Source organism: Phyllobates terribilis, unplaced genomic scaffold (assembly GCF_046119375.1).
Source record: "Phyllobates terribilis strain yellow unplaced genomic scaffold, ASM4611937v1 Scaffold_3__8_contigs__length_932513732, whole genome shotgun sequence".
Lineage (NCBI taxonomy): Eukaryota > Metazoa > Chordata > Amphibia > Anura > Dendrobatidae > Phyllobates > Phyllobates terribilis.
In genome coordinates, this window is record NW_027362763.1 from 418,236,189 (window position 1) to 418,261,357 (window position 25,169).

The following is a 25,169-nucleotide window of genomic DNA, read 5'->3' on the forward strand; positions in this document are numbered from 1 at the left end:
TAAAATAAGCAGAAGAATATTCTCCTGCTTATTTTATTGGTTTATGTTTTAATTTTTTGATCTAAATAAAATATTATATTTTATACTTGCGTCTATTCTCCTGTGTACCTATGACTGTAAGTCTGTGGGTATTGTGCTTCAAATATTTAATTTTGGAGTGACATGTTTATTGTTTGACCATGTGGTATCTGAATTATATGCACTATACTGCACTTTACTTGTGCTACATGTACTGTACTGCTCTCTACCTGCACTATATGTACTATACTGCTCACTACCTGTGCTACATGTGCTGTACTGATCTATATCTGAAATGTGTGTACTATACTCTACTTTACCAGTTCTACCTACTCAGTATTGGTCACTAACTGTACTACATGTATTGTACTAATCTATATCTGTGCTAGAACAAGATGCAAACATTTTCTGACTACATAAATAATTTATTTACATATTTTGGTGCTGATTATGGGGTCAATCACAAGTTTTACCTTCTGTAGATTTGTAGTTTCAAACTATATAATTTTCTTGTCATCATGGAACAAATTAATATTGTAACTTGAAGAAGCAATGTACATTACTATGCAATTATTACAATAACCCACTGCTGTTTTCTTCTGCTAGTAGATTCATTAGGTAGTAGGGTACAGCTTTAACTTCTGTATCCTCTGCAGCCACACCAATATTATATTATTAGTCTGTACTTTACATCATGAACTGGAAGACTAAGGTAATAAAATGTATTTTTAGTTGTAGAGCCTTATTTATTATCATTTGCATACAATCCTTCATATGATCACAAATCCTTTTTCCATTACAAAACCTCTACTTTATTACCCACAGAAGTTGTGGTTTTTGTGCAATTTTGTAGACATACTCAATACTGGGCAAGTATGAGCAGCTCAGACAGTTTGGAATAACAACAGACACAGTAATGTCAATCTTACTCTAGTCACTGAATGGAGGCAGATTGTTTCCGTATGATGCATATTAGGGCATGCATAATGCTTAATAGCTGTGCACGTAAAAGTGATGTAAAATTATGTTTGATACACACAGAAGATTTTGAACCATACGTTACCATCTCAAATACTGTGCTTTGTGGCTCCACAGCTTTAGGGTAATTGGCATAGCTATTGGCAGCTTCAGGGTTATGAGCATTTCTGCTAAACCACATGACTGTGTATTATATGGTGGAACGAGGCTGGCAAATTTATATACTATATTCCAATAAAAATGAACCACAGAGAAAAATATGAACTTCAATTGTGTATTTAGTTTACTTGATTGCATAAATATTAAAGAAAAATGGTCATATATTATCAAATATGATGGGGTGGGGTAGATGGACAAGAAAGATGATTAGGTAGTACCTAAAGAACTATACCTTAAGCAATTAAAATCGGGTTCATCAACTATAATGCTCATAGACCTAACCATGGTATTCTTCGGCCTACGTATTCAACTTCCTTCCATACATTTTGGAGTAGATCTGCCTACATATTGGACTTCCTTCCATACATATTGGAGTAGATCTGCCTACGTATTGGACTTCCTTCCATACATATAAGAGTAGATATGCCTACGTATTGGACTTCCTTCCATACATGTTGGAGTAGATCTGCCTACGCATTGTACTTCCTTCCATGCATATTGGAGTAGATATGCTTACGTATTGGACTTCCTTCCATACATATTGGAGTAGATCTGCCTACGTGTTGGACTTCCTTCCATACATATTAGAGTAGATATGCCTACGTATTGGACTTCCTTCCATACATGTTGGAGTAGATCTGCCTACGCATTGTACTTCCTTCCATACATATTGGAGTAGATCTGCCTACGTATTGGACTTCCTGCCATACATATTGGAGTCGATCTGCCTACGTATTGGACTTCCTTCCATACATATTGGAGTAGATATGCCTACGCATTAGACTTCCTTCCATACATATTGGAGTAGATATGCCTACGTATTGGATTTCCTTCTATACATATTGGAGTAGATCTGCCTACGTATTGGACTTCCTTCCATACATATTGGAGTAGATATGCCTACGTATTAGACTTCCTTCCATACATATTGGAGTAGCTATGCTTACGTATTGGACTTCCTTCCATACATATTGGAGTAGATCTGCCTACATATTGGACTTCCTTCCATACATATTGGAGTAGATCTGCCTACGTATTGGACTTCCCTCCATACATATTGGAGTAGATATGCCTACGTATTGGACTTCCTTCCATACATGTTGGAGTAGATCTGCCTACGCATTGCACTTCCTTCCATGCATATTAGAGTAGATATGCTTACGTATTGGACTTCCTTCCATACATATTGGAGTAGATCTGCCTACGCATTGTACTTCCTTCCATACATATTGGAGTAGATCTGCCTACGTATTGGACTTCCTGCCATACATATTGGAGTAGATCTGCCTACGTATTGGACTTCCTTCCATACATATTGGAGTAGATATGCCTACGTATTAGACTTCCTTCCATACATATTGGAGTAGCTATGCTTACGTATTGGACTTCCTTCCATACATATTGGAGTCGATCTGCTTACGTATTGGACTTCCTTCCATACATATTGGAGTAGATCTGCCTACGTATTGGACTTCCTGCCATACATATTGGAGTAGATCTGCCTACGTATTGGACTTCCTTCCATACATATTGGAGTAGATATGCCTACGTATTAGACTTCCTTCCATACATATTGGAGTAGCTATGCTTACGTATTGGACTTCCTTCCATACATATTGGAGTCGATCTGCTTACGTATTGGACTTCCTTCCATACATATTGGAGTCGATCTGCCTACGCATTAGACTTCCTTTCATACATATTGGAGTAGATATGCTTACGTATTGAACTTCCTTCCATACATATTGGAGCAGATATGCTTACGTATTGGACTTCCTTCCATACATATTGGAGTAGATCTGCCTACGTATTGGACTTCCTTTCATACATATTGGAGTAGATATGCTTACGTATTGAACTTCCTTCCATACATATTGGAGCAGATATGCTTACGTATTGGACTTCCTTCCATACATATTGGAGTCGATCTGCCTACGTATTGGACTTACTTCCATACATATTGGAGTAGATCTGCCTACGTATTGGACTTTCTTCCATACATATTGGAGTAGATCATGATGTAATAATGTCTATCTTGGATGCTGAATATACTTGCTTATAATCACATATACTTAAAGGGAATCTATCACTAAGAGAAAAAAAACCAAACCTACATGTAATTGCATGCCTTTGGAATGCAAATCCAATGACACCTTTATATTTTCTATTTGCTGCTGCACTACTAAGTAATTAACTGTTTAATTCATATGCAAATGAAGCATTTGGTGTCCCAGAGCACTTAAGGAGCCATTGCCTCCAGAGCTTGTTACCCAGACCAGTACCTTTTTAGCCTAATTGAAACCTCAATGTCTATGCGACTTCAGGAGCCTGGCAAGGAAATCAGACCGTGGGCTATCAATCAAGCTAAAAAAGCTGGTGCTGGGTCTGGAAACAACCTAGGCATGCCGAGGTTTGGGGAAAGTTCTGTCACGCCCAGAGCACATAGCCTCATTTATATGTTGTTGAAAGTGCTAATTACTAAGGAATACTGCAACAAATAGAAGATATAAAGGTGTCGATGGATTTACATTTCAAAAACCTACATGCCCATATATGTGGTTTAGGGGGGATGATTTTAGAGACAGGTTCCCTTTAATACAATTGTGAGATGAACATTAACTAGTATTACATACAGATATACTGTAGAACTCCATTTCACCCTTGACACGGAGAGGACCCACTTAATGAGGCTTGATATAACTCTCTTATTAGTGGTCATATTGGTAACATTGTTTGAACTATGTGAGAAAATTATTTGATTTCTTTATAGCAGTATGATTTGGGCACTGAATGGCAGTATTTAAGCCATATTTGTCAACTTTTCTGGAACTTTTGGGAAGCTCTCAGAAGAAGGGGACTCTTGGAATAGTTGCCAAGTCCTCCAGAGGCTGCATAGACTTTCTGTTACTTCTATAATGTTTCTTTCAGAGTGACATGAAGTCCCTGTACTCAGACACACATTCAGGGGACATGAACAGGCTGTGGATATGGGATGTGGCCTAAAAAAGGCCCGGTCTGTGAAAGAGGGAGCACTCTAAGGGTAACAAAATACTGTCCTTAAACCTTTTAAAAGCTGGAAAATATGATTTAAGTAGCATTGGAGGTATTATTTGAGAACATTAGAACTCTATAACTATTTTAGTATTACTTTGAGCAGTGTAAAGTAAAATTTTTCATGAAAACGCTATAGTGGCACTATTTGGGCACCTAATACAATATAATTATTTGTTTTTTTTTCATGGGAGACTTCTCTGAAACTGGTGTAGGGCACAATCATTTATTTATGTTCCCATACTGTTGGCTATGTCAGGTCCACTTAAAATGAATCCATTTTTGGCATAGTATTGTTCATCTTGTGGTCAGACATCTAATTAATAAAGAAGCAAACAAAATATGTAGTCAGGTCTAACATATTCAGTATATGTAATTTTATCAGAACAAATTGTTTTATTCTTTAATATAAAATTCCTCCAAAGATTTATGATATGCCATACAATTCGCCATATAAAAAATGACAGGTATCTATTTCTTCCTTGGACATTGAGCAATAAATACTCCATTAGAACAATGTAACAAAGTTCTAATTTCCACCCATATAAACTCCCTATACACCTCGATTAACTGCCTTATGGAAAATAAATTCTAAAATTAGTTTCACTTGGCATGCTAAAGGATGCCTTTCAGAAATGAGCAAATTGGTATATTGATTTTCTGTTATAAAATCCCAAAGCTTAATTATAGAGTGCATAGTTAAAAGACAGATAGTCTCTTGCACATTAACTCCTTCATGACATGTACATTTTTCATTTTTGCGCTTTCAATTTTCACTCCCATTCTTCCAAGAACCATGATTTTTCTTATTTGACCATCAACATAGCCATATGACATCTTTTTTGTGCAGTACGAGTTGTAGATTTGAATGATATCATTCACTTCACCATGTAATGTACTGAAAAATGGTAAAAACCTTTCCAAGTTGGCAAAATGTAAAAAAAAAAACAAGTGCCGCAAAAAAGTGCTCAACACCTCTGGAAACTACTTCAAGACAGTTGGAAAGCCATTCCAGGTGGCTTCCTGATGAAGCTGCTTGAGAAAATGCCAAGGTTGTGTGAAGCTCCTCAGAGTAAAAGAGGAGTACTTTGAGGAAAATAAGGGTCAACACATGCTGGTTGGTTTCAAACGTTTCGCTACTCCTTTTTTCCACATGTCTCTCCATGGCTTTTCAGCCTTCAGTCTGAATCTACAATGTGCACATTCCAATTGCAACAAAAAAACATTGCATGAACAGGTGTGTCCAAATTTATTCATATCCAGTGAACTTTTCCACATATTTTCATATTACACCCACAAACTTACATGTATTTTATTTGGATTTTATGTGATATACAAACACAAAGTAACACGTATTTGTGAAGTGTAAAGGAAATGCTACATGGTTTTCTAAACATTTTAAAATATAAATCTCAAAATTGTTACGTGTATTTGTATTCAGCCCCCTCGAGTCAATACTTTGTAGGACCACTTTTCTCAGCAATTACTGCTACGAGTGTTTTGGGGTATGTCTCTTCCTTCTTTGCACATTTAGAGGCTTCCATTTTTTCCCATTCTTCCTTGCAAACTAGTCCTAGCTCAGTGACGTTGGATAGAGAGCATCTATGAGCAGCAATTTTCAAGTCTAGCCACATATACTCAATGGGATTTAGGTCTGAACTTTGACTAGGCCAAACAAATTAATATGCTTTAATCAAAAGCATTCCATTGTAGCTCTGGCAGTATGATTAAGGTCGTTATCCTTCTGGAAATGAACCTATGCTCCAGTCTCCAGTCTTATGCAGCCTCCAACAGGTTTTTCTCCACGATTGCCTTGTATTTAGCTCCATTTATCTTCCTGAAGAAAAGCATCTTCACAGCATGATACTGCCACCACCATGTTTGACAACGGGGATGGTGTTTTCAGGGTGATGAGCTGTGTTATTTTTTGTCGCACATAGTGTTTTGCATTTTTCCAAAAAACTTCTTTGGACTCCTCTGACTAAAGCACCTCTTCCACATGCTAGCATTGCACCCTACATAGCTTTTTGCAAACTGCAAATGGACTTCTCATGGCTTTCTTTCAAAAATGTCGTTCTTCTTGGTACTCTTCCATAAAGACCAGATTTGTGGAGTATACAACTAATAATTGTCATGTGGACAGATTCTTGCACCTGAGCTGTGGATCTTTGCAGCTACTCCAGAGTGACCGTGGAGCTCTTGGCCGTTTCTCTATTTAGTGCTCACCTTGCTTGGGTTGTCAGTTTAGGTGGGCGGCCATGTCATGGTAAGTTTACAGTGGTGATATACTCTTTCCATTTTTGGATGATGGGTTTAACAGTGCCCACAAGATGTTCAGAGCTTGGGCTATTTTTTTTATAACCTAACCCTTCTTTACACTTCTCCACAACTTTATCCCTAACCTGTCTCATATCTTCCTTGGTTTTCATGAAGCTGTTTGATCCCTAATGTTCTCAGACAAACCTCTGAGGCCTTCACAGAACAGCTGTAGTTATACTAAGAATAAATTACACACAGGTGGACTCAATTGACTAAGTTCACTTGGTATGAATACTTTTTCAAGGCACTGTACATACACTATATGGATAAAAGTATTAGCACATACCTCCTATTCGTTGAATTCAGGTTTTTTATTTAGTCCCATTACCATAGGTGTATAAAATCCAGCTCCTAGTCCTGCAGTCTGCCTCTACTAACATTTGTGAAAAAATCGGTCATTCTAAAGAGCCTACTGAATTCCAGTGTGGTACTGTAGTAGGATGCCAGAATTGCAAGTCAGTTTGCATTATTTCTTTGCACCTAAATATTCCACAATCAACTGTGAGTGGTATTATTGAAAATTGATAGCAATTTGAAACTGCATCAACTCAGCCACGAAGAGGATGATTATGTAAAATTCTATGGCAGGATCGCCAGCTGCTGAGGCGCATAGTGCATACAAGTTGCCAACACTTTGCTCATTCAACTCCAGAGTTTCAAACCACTTCTGCCATTAGCATCAGCACATGCACCAGGAGCTTCCGGGCATGGGTTTCCTGGGCCAAGCAGTTGCGTGAAAGCCTTATATCACCGAGTACAACGACAAGCGCCTGATGAAGTGGTGTAAAGCATGTCAACTCTGGGCTGTGAAGCAGTAGAAAACTGTTCTGTGAAGTGATCAGTCTCGCTTCTCTGTCTAGCAGTCTGATGGACCTATTTCGGTTTTGTGAATTCCACAAGAATATTACCAGCCTGACTGCACTGTGCCAACTATAAAATTTGATGTAGGATAAATATTGTTTTGGGGTTGTTTTTCTGAGGTTGACCCTGGGCTTATGTTTTAGTGAAGGGAACTCTTAAAGCTTCAGCATAAGACATTTTGAGCAATTTTATCCTTCCAACTGTGTGGGAACATCTTTGGGAAGGCCCTTTTATGTTCAAACGGGATTATGCTCCAGTGCACAAAGCAAAGTCCATAAAGATATGGTTGGTTGAGTTTGGGGTGAAAGAACTTGACTGGCTGCACAGAGTCCTGACCTCAACCCCATCCAACAACTTTGGCATGAACTAGAACTGAGACTATGAATCGCGCTCTCTCATACAACATCATTGTCTGACATTACAAATGCCCTTCTGAATGAATGGGCAAAAATTCCCACAAATAAACTCCAAAATCTTGCAGAAAGTCTGGTATAGCTACAAAGTATGGGGGATAAAGGAAACTCCATTTTAACTGCATTTAGAATGGGACGTCCTAAAAGCTTCTTTACATTCTATACACGTATATACAGGAGCTTCGATGACATCCCATTCTAAGTACATAGCCATTAATATGTAGTTTCTCCCCTCCCCCATCCTTTTCAGCTGTAACAATTTCCACTGAATTGAACAATTTGTGCGCTTTGTACCTTAATTTTATAATTAAGGCAGCTATGTAGTTTACGTTACAAATATTCAATAATTGCAAATATCTCGCCACACCCAAGTTTGCTGCTGCACTCCTTGATATATATTTGGATCTGGATTATCACTAATGAATAACAAAAATACAATTATTGAAGCATAACCATCTTGTATCAAATTGCTCTTTCATTTGAGATCCTTGAATGGTTCTCAAATTAAATTACTAGTGTCAGTTATATAATACCACGAATTACAAGATATTTATATATGAAAATCCCATACTGTATTATAAAGAAATGATACATAGGGGTGCTGTACACATCTTCATCTATGAATTGTTTGTTTTCATGCCTACCTCATTGTCAGTTCCCACATCCAGCATCACAGGGAGACACTCTTGAGGCTTCACACCTCCACATGCTGTATACAGTGCCAGTTTACCAACGGGAATGCCCATGCCATAACTTCCAAGGTCTCCAAGACCAAGAATTCTTTCTCCATCTGTTATAACAACAGCCTGTAAAAGCACAGAACACACAATATAGATAATGAACATGTGTTTTTGTCTTCATGCTCCTGCAAATTACCTTATATCATGATATATTCCCTGTTTAAGCTATTGATAGGTTAGGGCAGAATGTAATACTAAGCAAAGCCAATGTGGTTAAATCATCACTGCTAAGTGGAATCAAGGACAATATGAGCTAAAATGTAAAAATTGGAAATTATATCATTAGAGTTTGATGAACTTACAAAATTACAAGAATTTACATTTGGCAAAGTCAAATTGTACAATAACAGACCATGTAGAAACAGTATAAAGAGTATAATACAAAAGGAAGCTCTCATGAACAGTTGACATTTTTACGTTTCCTTTTCACCCCATTAAGGTGCATCTGTGGCGCCCCTGAGGGTTCAGTCGCCACAGGGGTACTGCACCTCAGTTGAGGTGTGGTATCTCCTCTTTCAGGTCAGGATGGAGCATCTCTCGGGACACCACTTCACCACTCAACACTACACCACTCCTGTCCTGAAGGGGGCCTAAATGCACCAGGGTGCTGCCCCGTCCAGGGATAGAGGAGATGGGGGGAACCAAAGATAGGGGGAACCATGTAGTTGGTGAAGGTGGAGGACAGACTTTTATGCAACACTTATTCTTTCATATTTAACCTACGGCCATCTTAAGTTCAAGGTCTTTTGATTGTGATCTTCATCTGTGATTGTGGTCCTCTGCTAGAGTCTGCATCCGACTGAAGATTAACCGGTCCTCGTTCTCTGGCCTTGAGACGAGGAGTGGGTCAGAGTTAACCACTGTCTCTACCCGGTCAAGGTCCTTACCTAAGAAGACCTGGAGGGGAGCAGAGGAGATAGGCTCCACAGGCAAAAGGATCCCAGGAGGGTGCGGACGGAGCGGCCTACGCCACCTGTATTCTCTATTCTGGCCTAGTCAGAGGGATTCCTGCTGCAAGAGGGGTGACCGGCCCCCAATATCTGACTTTGTCATTTCACGTCTCAGTCAGAAAAGCCTGGAGGCTTAGTGGATCCCGGGAGGGATACGGACGGAGCGGCCTACGCCACCTGTATCTCTCTACCTGCGTTTATCCAGTGGGACCCGGCCTTACACCTTGTTCTAACTATACAAACAGTCAGGAGAAGACTCAGTGGGAGAACTTACCAAGGAGAGGAACACACACCAGAGGGGTCTCGACAGGTGCTCCTGATCTACCTGGAAAGTGCTGGACCCCCTTCCTGGTGGCCGCAGCATGCCGTGAGGCGCAGAGGGAAGCTTTGCAGCTAAAAGTTCATCTGAATGTGAGTAAAAACCCTGGATGACTTCACACCCCGCTTCAGCCTGTTATTTCCTGCGCGGCACTGCACCCACCATCTTCCCTCACACTGCCCTAGGCCTGCTCCGCCTGCGGGGAGCCGTCCCATCTAAGCTGCCTGTAACACCGGCCTCAGTGGACTGAAGCAGCGCTGGTGTCCATCATCGGAAACCGTAGGTGGCGTAGTCGAAAAATACCACTCCTACTTGAATGCCCATTAAAATCCCCTTTTATGTGACCGCCCTGGGCACGGACCTGGTCCAGGCCACGACTGCCTCCCCCGCTACCCTTTACATCGACCCGGCTCCGAGTAAACCCCCATTTCTCAGGGAGGGCCTCACACATCACTTATGTAGCAATAGCCATCGCAATTGCTTATCAACTAAATAATTAATGAAAATTGTTATTAGAGTGCAATCTTTGCCCCAAATAAATCATATCATGATTATAGGAATCTGATACCGTAATACCCTATAATGAACATATTACCCCACTTAATTTCTGTCGCGTACATTAGGGCAAATTGCACAAAAAATTTAAAATTTAATTTGGTAACCATACAAACAATTTTGAGGAGTTCCAGAGTTGTCAGAAATTACTGCACTGTCCATAAAATTAAGGCATTTTTTTCCAGTGTCCTTAAAAAATAAATGTGATGTGTCTATGAATTTTATGAAGCTGGAGAGACTTGTAGACATCATCATTTTCTAGCTCACAGTGAATAGTGCTAGTGTACTCCTATTAGTATTCTAGGCTGTGATCATATACTTCTTATAATCTTAATGGTTCATTATGTCGTTCCAATGTATCTGTAAAAAAATGTTTACAGATACAAAAAATGTGTCCAGAAAAAATAAAAAAAATCCGTCTGGAAAGTCTGCTGCATACTCCGCTGGAGTGATTTCAGGGGAAAACCCCTTTCTCAAGCTTAAGAGTATTCATAAAAGTATTCACTCATGTTAGAATTTACAGTATGTTGAAATTTACAGCTTGACTCTTAGAATAAGGCTTTATTCACACATTAGTATTTTTGGACAGTATTTCATTAGTATTTGCAAAGAAAAAACAGGAGTGTCTCCAAAACACAGAAGTGTGAATCTTTCAGTTATAGTTTCTCTCTCTGTAGATTTCTGTTTCTGGTACCCCGCATTCCTATCCTGGTATGCATGGTACCCCTCATCCCTATTCTGGCATGCATGGTAGCCCTCATCCTGGTATGCATGGCACCCCATCCCTCATCCTGGTATGCATGGCACCCCATCCCTCATCCTGGTATGCATGGTACCCCACATCCCTATTCTGGTATGTATGGTACCCCTCATCCTGGTATACATGGCACCCCTCATCCCAATTTTGGTATGTATGGCACCCCTCATCATCCAATCCTGGTATGTATGGCCTCCTCATCCCCAATCCTGATATGCATGGCACCCAACCCCTCATCCTGGTATGCATGGCTCCCTCATCCCCAATCCTGGTATGTATGGTACCCCTCATCCCCCAATCCTGGTATGCATGGTACCCCTCATCCCCCAATCCTGGTATGCATGGTACCTCTCATCCCCCAATCCTAGTATGCATGGTCCCCTCACCCCCAATCCTGGTATGCATGGTCCCCTCATCCCCCAATCCTGGTATGCATGGTCCCCTCACCCCTCAATCCTTGTATGCATGGTCCCCTCACCCCACAATCCTGGTATGCATGGTCCCCTCACCCTTCACTCCTGGTATGTATGGTACCCCTCATCCCCCAATCCTGGTATGTATGGTACCCCTCATCCCCCAATGCTGGTATGTATGGTACCCCTCATCCCCCAATCCTGGTATGTATGGTACCCCTCATCCCCCAATCCTGGCAAGTGTGGCCCCCTCATCCCCCAATCCTGGTATGTGTGGCCCCCTCATCCCCCAATCCTGGTATGTGTGGCCCCCTCATCCCCCAATCCTGTTATGTGTGGCCTCCTCATCCCCCAATCCTGGTATGTGTGGCCTCCTCATCCCCCAATCCTGGTATGAGTTGCCCCTCATCCCCCAATCCTGGTATGTGTGGCACCCTCATCCCCCAATCCTGGTATGTGTGGCCCCCTCATACCCCAATCCTGGTATGTGTGGCCCCCTCATCCCTTTCACACTACACACATACAAAAAAAAACAGTTATACTCACCTTTCTTCCCTGTGCTCCAGCGCTGCAGTGTCTTGTTCTGCCGGAGGCCGGGGGAGGAGTGTGGCACTGGAGTATGCGCGTGCCCATACCTCGCTGTCTGGCGCCATTTTGCTGAAGATACACTGCAAATGTGTCTTCAGTAAAATGGCGCCGGATAGCGCTATGCGCAGACGCCGACTCCGACGCCTTCACTCCTGCCCCGGTCTACGGCGAGAAGTGAGTCGCCGTGACAACGCTCCTCCCGGTCAGGTAAGTATGTAAGTATGGTGGCGGAGATCGCGGTATGCGTTCAGTGTCTATGCATACCGCGATCTCCGGCGCCATACACTCCTCTCACCTGTAACTGCTCCATGAGTTCTTCTGTCTGGAGCCAGATTGCATGTCATGCTTGCACAGTCTATAGAGGCTTCAGACAGAGGGACGCTTGCAGCATTATATTATAGTTGTGTCTATCTTACCAGTACAATATGCCTGTAAAGAACAAGCATACTATTTAGATCTGTAGGCAGAGCAAATCCACATACACTGTGTTCCAAATTATTATGCACATAATATTTTCTCAGATTTTCCCAAATTACCTATATGAATTGCAGTCATTGTAATTTTCCAGTCAAATAACTATTAGAGTACAATTGGAAGGTTTTTGTACAAACTGCCTATGATAACAGTATATTTTTAAAAAATAAAAAACTCAAACTGCACTCAAAATGCATGTTTCAAATTATTATGCACAGCAGAGTTTTCAACCTTTTCATTTTAATAAAGAACAAAAAAATTGTCATTTTTGAAATTATAAGCATTAGCAGGTTATTACAAACTGAAATCAAACAGTTTTCAACTCAAAACTTTATTCTAGGTGATGTTACATTTGCACATAGGACCCCTTGTTCGAAAGGAGCTTCTGAACTCTCTCGTCCATTGAATTTGTCAGGTTTTGGGTGGTCTCTGCTTCAATTGTTTTGCATGAGGACAGAATACCCTCCCAGAGCTGTTGCTTAGATGTGAACTGCCTCCCGCCATCATAGACACTCCTTTTGATGATGCTCCAGAGGTTCTCAATGGGGTTGAGGTCAGGGGAGCATGGGTGCCACACCATAAGTTTGTCCCCTTTTATGCCCATAGCAGCCAGAGATGCAGATGTGTTATGTGCAGCATGAGACGGGGCATTATCATGCATGAAAATGATCTTGCTGCGGAATGCACGGTTCTTCTTCTTGAACCATGGAAGGAAGTGCTGTTTGAGAAGCTCAACATACATTATGGAGTTCATCTTTACCCCTTCAGGGATCCTAAAATGGCCGACAATCTCTCTCCCCATGATTCCAGTCCAAAACATTACTCCACCTCCTCCTTGTTAGCACCGTAGCCGTGTTTGCATGGGGTGTCCATCAACCAGCCATCCTCCACTCCATCCATCTGCACAATCGAGATCATTTCATGCAAGATAATGCCCCGTCTCATGCTGCACATAACACATCTGCATCTCTAGCTGCTATGGGCATAAAAGGGGACAAACTTTTGGTGTGGCACCCATGCTCCCCTGACCTCAACCCCATTGAGAACCTCTGGAGCATCATCAAAAGGAGTGTCTATGATGGCGGGAGGCAGTTCATATCTAAGCAACAGCTCTGGGAGGGTATTCTGTCCTCATGCAAAACAATTGAAGCAGAAACCATCCAAAACCTGACAAATTCAATGGACGAGAGAGTTCAGAAGCTCCTTTCGAACAAGCGGTCCTATGTGCAAATGTGACATCACCTAGAATAAAGTTTTGAGTTGAAAACTATTTGATTTCAGTTTGTAATAACCTGCTAATGCTTATAATTTCAAAAATGACCATTTTTTTGTTCTTTATTAAAATGAAAAGGTTGAAAACTCTGCTGTGCATAATAATTTGGAACATGCATTTTGAGTGCAGTTTCAGTTTTTTATTTTTTTAAAAATATACTGTTATCATAGGCAGTTTGTACAAAAACCTTTCAATTGTACTCTAATAGTTATTTGACTGGAAAATTACAATGACTGCAATTCATATAGGTAATTTGGGAAAATCTGAGAAAATATTATTTGCAGTGTATACTTATCCTGATGCTCTCTGCTAATGCTTCTACCTGCCATGCTAGAGGTTGTGAGTTTGAATCCCAGGGAAGACCACACTTCAAGAAAAGCAAATGATTTCTTAACTATACATATAACCTATGTGAAGTCACCTACTGATTACAGAGAGATAATCCCACACCAATGACAAGAGTTGGATGGTGGAGAAAAAAAACAACAATTACAGAGGCATACTGAAGATGCAAGCATTGTGACTAGGCTCCCCTCCCACATGGGACTCTAAGCAGCTGAAATTAATCTGGGGATGGATGTGGTTAATGAGGTTAATCTGGGGATGGATGTGGGTGAAGAAAAGGGATGTGGGTCTACTTAGTTAAAGAAAAAAGCCATTCTGCTCTTGTCACAGGTGAGTCAGATGTAACAGATAGTCGCTCTGCATCTGGCTGCAGAAGGTCACATTGCAGACGCCTTCTTAATCCTTCCGACTTTTGGACCCAGCGACAACCTCTCTCCTGCTCTGATTGACACACCCTGGTCTTGGTGTTTATAAACTCTCAGTCAGCTTCAGGGAGTCACCGGTGATATTCACATTTTCCCTTGTGAAGGCTTGGAGCTATAGCAGTCGGCTAGCTTCCTCTCTGGTGCCTTTGGAGGACGTTTGGTGTTATCTCTCTGGTGTCTGCTTAAGCTAAGTTTTTTCCCCTTTGTTTGTCTCACTTGTAGTCTCTAGTTTGAAGTGGGGACTGATCAGGGCTCACCCCCTCCCTATTAAAGGCCTAGCCGTAGGGATATACAGGGCTTAGGTTTCCTGCTCGGTGATTGGTGTGGAACCAATATAGGGACGGTAGGGTAGTCAGGGTGTTATTAGATCAACCTAGGGGTCTCCACTCTCCCTTTCCCTAGTGTCTGGGCTTCCTTCCCCTCATCTCTTCATGTTGCACTTAGTCTTTCCAACAATGTGCGTGACAGCTCTGCAATGATGTTATTTTTTTCTAAGAAACCATCCAAACATTTTTTTGGATCCATTATTTTTTACTGCTAAAATCAGCTTCTGAGGTAGGCCTTTCTACAGATACATAGCTTTTATTATAAAGAACCTTGCCATTTCTGAACAGGGTGTATGTCTAACTGGTCATGTCTTGTTGATACTGTGAACTAGTACCCAGAAATAAAATTTTATATTCTAGATATCACCACAGTAATGCTTTGTAAAACAGTAATATTGTCATATTCTCCCTGTCTTGGCTTTAGAAGCAGCTGATTGACATTGTTTGCTTTTATTTAGTCTATCAGCTACACCCAGATGCTTCTCCGTAAGTATTTCCAGTTTACTTTGTCCTATGACATATGGTACAATCAATAACCAGATGTATAACTTTCCATTTATCCACATTGAGTCTCATCTACCTCATGGAAACCCAAACACTTGGTGTCCAAGACACCTTGTAATTTAAGACAATCTTGTATTGCCTGAACTCTACTACTTAGCTTGGGGTGATATGAAAAAGGAGACAGCGCGATTAATCTCATTTCGTATAAACACTCCTAATCTGAAATTGCAACACCAAGAAGGAAAAGTCGTGGAATTCTTAAACTCACAGTTCCAATCTCCGAACATCAATGCAACCAAGACAAAATCAGAACTTCTCACTGAGTTGGACAGATTTCCATTCCAGCCTCCATTGCCGTCTTGCTTTGCACTATTATAGCTTTTCAGAGCAGTAGCACAATGTCAAAGGAACACCTGTAGGATGGATGTCTGATTCGTAGCTTAATGTTGGGCAAATGCCTTCAGATGGTTTGTGTAGACACTGTTTGATGCATAGCCATGTCACCAAAGTGTCCCAGGAGCCGTTTTTCAATACAACGCCAGGCCGTGTGTTGCTGCTACTGTGAGCAGCCTGCGTGGTCTAAATGTGCTACCATGGTCTGCAGCGTCTCAAGACTTGTCTCCCATAAAACGCATCGGAGACGTCATTGGTCAGTAATTACAAAAGTAGCTGTCAGCAGTGGATCTTGATGATTTACATAGCCAAGTGCATTCAGCGCAGCAGAACATTCCTCAGATAACCACTAATAACCTTACTGATAACATGCTATGTCGTATAAGTGCATGTATTTCTGCACGTGGCGTTCATACTTGATACTGAATAAATCAAGAAGTTTTGAAAAATTTGTTTCCATATTTCATTACTTGCATATCATTAACAACGTCTATCAATCCTGTCATTTTCGATAATTCCATGACTATTCCTTCTTGGTGTTTCAATTTTTATGTTGAGGAGTGTAAATAATAAATAAGTTGATTGATAGTGGACCCAGCAGTGAATCTTGGGGTATAACACCCATCTCCAGGGACCATTCTGAGTAGTCATTATTCAGCATAACTAAATATGAATATAATCCAAGAGCCAGTTTACATTTTAATCTACTCATTACGAACTATACTTTCTAAACCTATAAACTTTCTATTAGGGACAGTATCAAATATGCAAAGTCTTAAAAATCTAGATCCACACGTGCCTCTCTGTTCATGTTTCCATCCGCCTAACTCAGAAAAATAAGTCACACTTCTGTCCTATTGCACCACCACCTTGGTGTTATTGGAACATCTTATCAATTCTCAAATTATCTTTAAAGACATTGGGTAGTTCTAAACATATCATCTTTTCTTAGTATAAACTAAGAGATTATCATGACTGAGGGTCTAACCACTGGAACCGCCAGAGTAACCATAGTTTTTTATTTCATAAATCAATAGTGCACATGAAAATAAACAACTTTGTAATATATGTGATCAAAAAAATCTACTTCTTTCTCCTCCTGGATTCATCTTTTACTCTGAATTCATGGGTAAAATCTGTATTCAGTGAACACAGATTTTCCCATTACTGAAATAGGAGATGGTAACTGCTGCTTTTAAAATTCTATGAAGAGGCAAGATGGAAGGAGGATTGCTCGCTAGATGCAGACACAGAAATTCCACTGCAGTAACAGTTCTCCATAGAACTTTATGAGCACTAATTGTCATCTCCTATCTCAGTAATGGGAAAATCTGTTTTCACTGATTACAGATGTTACCCATGAATTGAGAATTTTGAGAATGAATAATCAGTCTATGGGGAGAAAGAAGCAGGTTTCTGTGATAAGATATATTACAACTTTTGTATTTTCACGTGTACTATTGATTTATGGAATAAAAGACAATGACGGTTACTTTTTAAGCTCTGGTAGATTGCTATGTGCAAATTGAATTGCATAACTGTAATATCAGCCTTTCATTGTGTGCTTGGTAACTGAAAGCTACTGTGTACTATTAGAAAAATAAAGCAAAGCAGATTGCTTCTGAGATAATGTCAATGAATGGGCTACTCTTACCAGAATGTCCTCACATGACCTATTTAATTTAGTAAAAATCTCTGACAACTCAGTTAAATAAAACTAAGCATACGTTACCTTAATGTCATTCTCAGGCCATGATTTCATTAGTGTGGATATATGACCACGATCATGAATGGTAATGAAGAGTCCTCTGCAGAGAAAAACATAGAAATATTATGCACGTAAAGTCTGTATTTGACAAGCGAAAGTCTGATGAATGCATTATCCGGTGAGATCACCTATTTGAAAATAGCTTTTCTTCCAATCCTAAAGGTATCACATGACATAACCATGCAAATGCAACAATGCTTTCAAGAACACTGCAGTCCTTTGTGGATATTGAGGAGTTTTTAAGTTTTATGCTCCAGATAGAAGTGACAGAAAGTTGGAGCAATGCATAAACGGTTAGTAAAGACATCTTTTTCAGGGTTTAAGATCAAGTAATTCAGATGCAATGAACTTTATTATATAAGACTACTGTTATGATTAATCGTGGAATTTACGTCTGGCATAACACATCTTTAAAAGTCGCAAAATTTTTGTGCAACACAAAAATGGATTTAAAATTTATGGCTTGGAATGTGGTTTAATAGGGGCGGCATGGGGTGTGGCAACTTCATTAACAAATTAATTGACAAATTTGTCAACAAATTAATTAAAAGTAAAGGTATTACTTACGACAGAAATGCTACTCCAGTCCCCGAGTGGAATAACTTTTCTGCCGAAGCGCATGAAAGCACACACCAATGATAAGATGTGCTTGTGCCTCTTAATGAATTACGCTCATCTTGTAAGGCGCACCCAACATTAAGACTTGCAAGCAAAATGCCAGTCTTAATGAATCAGGCCTCCATGTTTTATTTTAGAGATGCATTGCCATCTGTGAAAAAAGTATCGTTGGCTTCCCCCGTATATTGTATTGCTAGGGCTCCGATTCTCATAAGCCACTCACTGCCCATGGCAAGCACAGACACAGTGGCGACGATCAAGCACTGTGAGCATTCCGGATTATTTAGTTATGTTGCTGACTATTCCGGCTTAGGCACTGCGCCTTGTTTCCTTTCCCTATTGCCAGGTCCCTTAGTGCTAGTCCACGCCGGATTACTTTGGTAACCTGGTAAATACTGTTAAAAAAAGTGATCTGAACAGAACAGGAAGTATAGGCCATTATTAGATTCAGTGATCAGAATGAAGACTGCAAGATTTCAGATATTTTTTATATAGAGAAATGGAAAATAAAAAATGATAAAACTTAAAAAAAATGGTTAAATAATATGTCATTCTCTGCCTACACATTCCTTTTAGAGGGGTTGTCTGCTCCCCAGCCTCCCAGCTTTCTGTTTGATTGACAGTTCAGACCACTAGTATCATCGCGCTCTTGGCCTTTTCTGTGTACTATGCACTTTTTTGATGCTATAGAAGAGCACAGCTGCACTGAATCTGGCTGGCTTCAGAGCAGCGCTTACAAGCTCAATCAGAAAGAGCTTGTAAGTACTGCGCTTCTTGCCAAGGAGACTGGACACCGCTGCTAGACTGCAGCAGTGGCATGTATCTTAAGCAATGAGCAATAAACCATGAACTTAAAAATCTCTCAGAATCGAATTTTAATAACAAGTAAATCACAAAGCTGTTTTTTTTACGACCAACTTGCAATATTTAATCATTTATGATGGTGTTTCCTTTTGGTGGTATATGTCCTTTATCATTGATGGTTATAAATGTCAGCCATGATCTCAATAAAAGGAATTCAAGGAAAATACGTCGGATAGTGATAAGATGTAACAGCAGCTACGTTACGCGGCTGGATAATTCTGAGAGTGTTATAATGATAGAAATAAAAAATGCACTGGAACTGAAAAGCTTGCATGTGTTTGTACAAAAAGTAAACTACACATACCACAGTGTGATGGAAAAAGCATTTTTGTCATACAATAGTAATAAGTGACAATGCCATGCTTGGGAATAGATTAACATTTTCATGTGAACAGCAGGTCAAATAATTCTCACAACCTTGTCCTTTTTTTCCCTCATCAAGTAAATAGTGTAAATGTGCAGAATGGCGGTAATATACTTACACCCTGCACTTGCCAGTAATAACAGATTTCACAAACACTCAAGGACAAATGAAGTATCTAACTAAAGCAGCCCAGTCTCCTATACCGATCTGAAATATGATATATTAGTCCAAGGACAGCTGGGAATATAAGAATAATTTTCGTTGTAACATACTTTAAGCAATTTGCACTCTGACATTTATACATTTACCGTTTTGCTTATGGCCAAATAGGTGGATCCTGTAAGCTGAAATTGATTTAGCAGTGACTAGACTGTGGTGGTCTAAGAATTTTCCTGATATTTTTTCTTAAAGAGAACCTGTCACGTCGTATAACTCTCTTAAAGGAAACCTATCTTGTCCTATCTACTATGTAAACTGCCGCCATAGCGTTGTTAGTGATGCAATGACGAGCTAGTGAAGTTCCCAGCATCACTGTGTGTGGCCGGAGCCGCTCGTCACAGCGCATGCGCAGTGAAGCTGGAAACCACACAGCCTCACAGCGCATGCGCGGCTCCCAGAGCTGGAAGCTTTACTGCCTGGCCGTGTCATACAGCGCATGCGCCCCACAAATATCAGCGCTCGCCGGGAGCAAAATTAAAATACGTGGGCGGCGCCAGCCCTGACTGGATGCGGCGCCCGCCCCTGACTGAATACAAGGATCACACCCCTATGACTGAACGAGCAGGTAGGATTATAAGTATATAAAATGTTATATACTCATTATATTTGCACCAATTTTAATGAAAAAAGCTTGTTAGTGATGCACATTACATCACTAACAATGCTATGGGGCAGTTTACATAGAAGATAAGACATGACAGGTTCCCTTTAACCTGCAGATATAGGGTTAATCTGCAGATTAATAGCTTTAGAAAGGTGCCCGGCTACTGTACTGGTCTGCGAAGTATGATGTTCAGTGGTATTGATGATGTGGGGAATATACATCACATAAGACGATGGGGGCATATACATCACATGAGATGCTGGAGCATATACATCACATGAGATGCTGGGGGCATATACATCACATGAGGCTCTCGAGCATTTTACATCACAGGAAAGGCTGGGGCATATACATCACAGGAGACCGGGGCATATACATCACAGGAGGGACTGGGGGCATATACATCACAGGAGACTCTGGGGCATATATATCACAGGAGGGGCTGGGGACATATGCATCACTGGAGGGGCTGGTGCATATACATCACAAGAGGGGCTGGGGACATATACATTAGAGTAGGAGCTGGGGCTAAACCGCTGTCGACGTCAATGGGACTAGAGCACAAAGTGAGCTGACTTTGCCCACAAAATACATCCTGATGCTGGCACTGGCCAACGTCAGGACGTATTTCTTCGTTGCATGCGTCGCAGCATTCAGTAGTGAACGCTGCATGCACATGCTCACAGTGTCAGGAGCAATTAAGGGCTGGCAGCTGGAGTTTTGCCGGCCCGATCACTGTGATCCTTGGCCACAGCACTGCGTTCCCCGGAAATCTGCCACGGGCTGGAGGTCCTCCACCCATGCTCTAGACGTATACTCTGATGATTTTCGTAACAGTGTTCAACTACAGCTTCTGTCTCTAAAAAATCTAGATCCATTCCAAGATTGAAACAAAAATGAAATTGTAATATGTGCAAAACATCTTTTCAAGACAAAATGGAGGAAAATATTCTAGTTTGAAGTTATGTGTTCAGTATAAGTATCAAAAAGTAAATACATTGAACTTATTGGTTTTCTATGACTGTGGTACACTGCCTTGCTTAGCATCAGATGCGTAGCTAGGGGTTCAGCTCAGGGGGGGGGCGAAACATCTGAGTGGGCCCCTAACCAGGTAACTGTGTGTACAACTACTACAATAATGGGGGTGAATTCTGATCGTGGGTATACAACCCCTGGCAAAAATTATGGAATCACCGGGCTCGGAGGATGTTCATTCAGTTGTTTAATGTTGTTGAAAAAAAGCAGATCACAGACATGGTTCAAAACTAAAGTCATTTCAAATGGCAACTTTAGGGCTTTAAGAAACACTAAAAGAAATCAAAATTAAAAATGTGGTACTCAGTAAAGGTAATTTTTTTCAGACCAAGCAGAGGGAAAAAATTATGGAATCACTCAATTTTGAGGAAAAAATTATGGAATCACCCTGTAAATTTTCATTTCCAAAACTAACACCTGCATTAAATTAGATCTGCTCGTTAGTCTCCATCTAAAAAGGAGTGATCACAACTTGGAGAGCTGTTGCACCAAGTGGACTGACATGAATCATGGCTCCAACACGAGAGATGTCAATTGAAACAAAGGAGAGGATTATCAAACTCTTAAAAGAAGGTAAATCATCATGCAATGTTGCAAAAGATGTTGGTTGTTCACAGTCAGCTGTGTCTAAAATCTGGACCAAATACAAACAACATGGGAAGGTTGTTAAAGGCAAACATACTGGTAGACCAAGGAAGACATCAAAGCGTCAAGACCGGAAGATTAAAGTAATATGTCTCCAAAACAGGAAATGCACAACAAAACAAATGAGGAACGAATGGGAGGAAACTGGAGTCAATGTCTGTGACCGAACTGTAAGAAAACGCCTAAAGGAAATGGAATTTACATACAGAAAAGCTAAACACAAGCCATCATTAACACCTAAACAGAAAAAAACAAGGTTACAATGGGCTAAGGAAAAGCAATCGTGGACTGTGGATGACTGGATGAAAGTCATATTCAGTGATGAATCGCAAATCTGCATTGGGCAAGCTGATGATGCTGGAACTTTTGTTTGGTGCCGTTCCAATGAGATTTATAAAGATGACTGCATGAAGAGAACATGCAAATTTCCACAGTCATTGATGATATGGGGCTGCATGTCAGGTAAAGGCACTGGGGAGATGGCTGTCATTACATCTTCAATAAATGCCCAAGTTTACATTGATATTTTGGACAGTTTTCTTATCCCATCAATTGAAAGGATGTTTGTGGATGATGACATAATTTTTCAAGATGATGGCATCCTGCCATAGAGTAAAAACTGTGAAAAAATTCCTTGAAAAAAGACACATAAGGTCAATGTCATGGCTTGCAAATAGTCCGGATCTCAATCCAATTGAAAATCTTTGGTGGAAGTTGAAGAAAATGGTCCATGACAAGGCTCCAACCTGCAAAGATGATCTGGCAACAGCAATCAGAGAAAGTTGGAGCCAGATTGATGAAGAGTACTGTTTGTCACTCATTAAGTCCATGCCTCAGAGACTGCAAGCTGTTATTAAAGCCAGAGGTGGAGCAACAAAATACTAGTGATGTACTGGAGTGTTCTTTTGTGAGTTTGTTTTTCATGATTCCATAATTTTTTCCCTCTGCTTGGTCTGAAAAAAATGACCCTTACCGAGTACCACACTTTAAATCATGATTTCTTTTAGTGTTTCTTAAAGTCCTAAAGTTGCCATTTGAAATTACTTTAGTTTTGTGCCATGTCTGTGATCTGCTTTTTTTCAACAACATTAAACAACTGAATGAACATCCCCCGAGCCCGGTGATTCCATAATTTTTGCCAGGGGTTGTAGAGGAACCTCAACAGATGACCGCGCTGTTACTGAAAATAAATCTCTACACAAAGACCAAAACTGATATTATTGCCATATGATGACCATATAGTGGTAGATACCAGTCCTGCAGAACATACAAGAGATTACAGTACAGTTATATATAGTAAATTACAGCTGACGCACTTTCTGGTGGAGTAGTTAATTTTCCCATCTTTTCCACCTGGCCCAGACCAACATGACAACTTCTTCCAGTCACGACTCGTCTGCAGAGATTACAACGAAAACACATCTGACTTCTCACATTCCCTGCATTGTCTCCATCTATTCAAAACCTGCACAAACTCCTCATCCTGTTGATACCCCAATACTGAACCATCTGCTGCCGTATGTAACCCTATTACTGCAACTACTGTGTGGTACAAAAACAGCGCTTTTCTTACTGCTCCACATAATAATGCCACCACTGTGTCCCTTACATAGTAATAATGCCTCATTTGTGCTCTCTATATGGTAAAATTGCTCCCTTGAAAAGGGATGCACTGTGCAAATGCCCTAGAAAAGGGTCCACATTTTGCCCCTTTGATGTTTACAACACTATGGGTGTCCCTATAACAATAATGTTTCTTAAGTGCCCACTTGACATTTAATAATGTCCAATGGGTCCCCAAATATGCAGCTCCTCTATATACAGTATAGTGGACCCACAGTTCCCTAATACAGAGTAGGATGTCCCCACAGCTCCCCTATATACAGTATGGTGGGCCCATAGCTCCCCTATACACAGAACCACCATCAGTACATGAATGCAGTACCAGAACTACTATTGGTAAATGAATGCAGTGCCAGAACCACCGTCAGTAGATGAATACAAAACTAGAACCACACTTTTCCTCCTCTACATACTGTCCACAAGATATTGTGCGTTCACATTAACTTCCCTGACATACAATAAAAGAACCTATAACCTTTAGCTCTATGAAGCGCTTACCTTTCCCACTTCGGCAGCAGGGTGACTGTGGCAGCAGGGTGACAGCCACAGTAGGGAACCAGTGGCAGAAATGTGACCACCTCAGCCAGGTGACGACCTCTGATCAGTTATTGATTGGTACATTTGTACATGATCAGGACCATGGTCAGTACATGAATCCATTACCAGATCCACTGTCAGTACATGAATCCAACTTCTCCATACTGTGCCCGCACGTCTCTATATTGTCTCCAAAGCGCTCAACTCTCCATACTGTCCCCCATGCTCTTACCTCTACATACTGTGCCCCCACTTCTTCATATTGTCCCCTACGCTCTCACCTGTCCATACTGTGCCCCCACTTCTCCATATTGTCCCCAAAGCTCTCACCTGTCCATGCTGTCCTGCCATGCTCCCATCTCTACATACTGTTCCCTCACTTCTCCATAGTGTGCACTCACTTCTCCATATTGTCCCCCACGCTCTCACCTCTCCACACTGTTCCCCCATGCTCCCATCTCTACATACTGCTCCCCTTTTCTCCATACAATCCCCTCATACTCCCATTTCTCCATATGGCCCCCACTCGCTCCAAATTCTCCATCCTGTTCCCCCATTTCTCAATATTGTCCCCTATGCTCCCACCTCCCCATACTGTCCCCCCACGTCTTCCTATTGTACACCCACTTCTACATACGTTCCACTCATGCTCCCATTTGGCCATATGGTCCCCTCACTTTTCCGTATTATCCCCCACTCCTCTATATTTTTTCCCACTTCTCCATACTGTGCCCCACTTCTCCATACAATTCCCCCACCTTCCCACTTCTCCATATGGTCCTCAGAAGCTGCTAATTCTCCATCCTGTTCCCCCATATTGTCCCCTACGCTCCCACCTCTTCACACTGTCCCCCCATTTCTTCATATTGAACACCCATTTCTCCATACTGTCCCACACTTCTCCAAATGGTCCCCCCACTCCTCCATATTGCCCCCATGCTCCCTCCTCTCCATAATGTCATCCACTTCTTCAAATGGTCCCCCTATTCCTCCATATTGTTCCCCATGCTCCCTCCTCTCCATACTGTCCC

At 41.0% G+C, this 25,169-nt stretch overlaps 1 protein-coding gene across 1 annotated transcript in view; it reads right to left on the reverse strand.

Annotated features, from left to right (window-relative positions):
• ME1 (malic enzyme 1) overlaps positions 1 to 25,169 on the reverse strand; it is a 400,967-nt gene that overhangs the window by 233,692 nt on the left and 142,106 nt on the right. Inside the window, exons 4-5 of the mRNA XM_073675637.1 lie at positions 17,594 to 17,669; positions 8,444 to 8,605 (exon numbers count right to left, since the gene is read on the reverse strand). Coding sequence (XP_073531738.1) covers positions 8,444 to 8,605; positions 17,594 to 17,669 — 238 coding nt within the window. The remainder of the gene's footprint in view (positions 1 to 8,443; positions 8,606 to 17,593; positions 17,670 to 25,169) is intronic.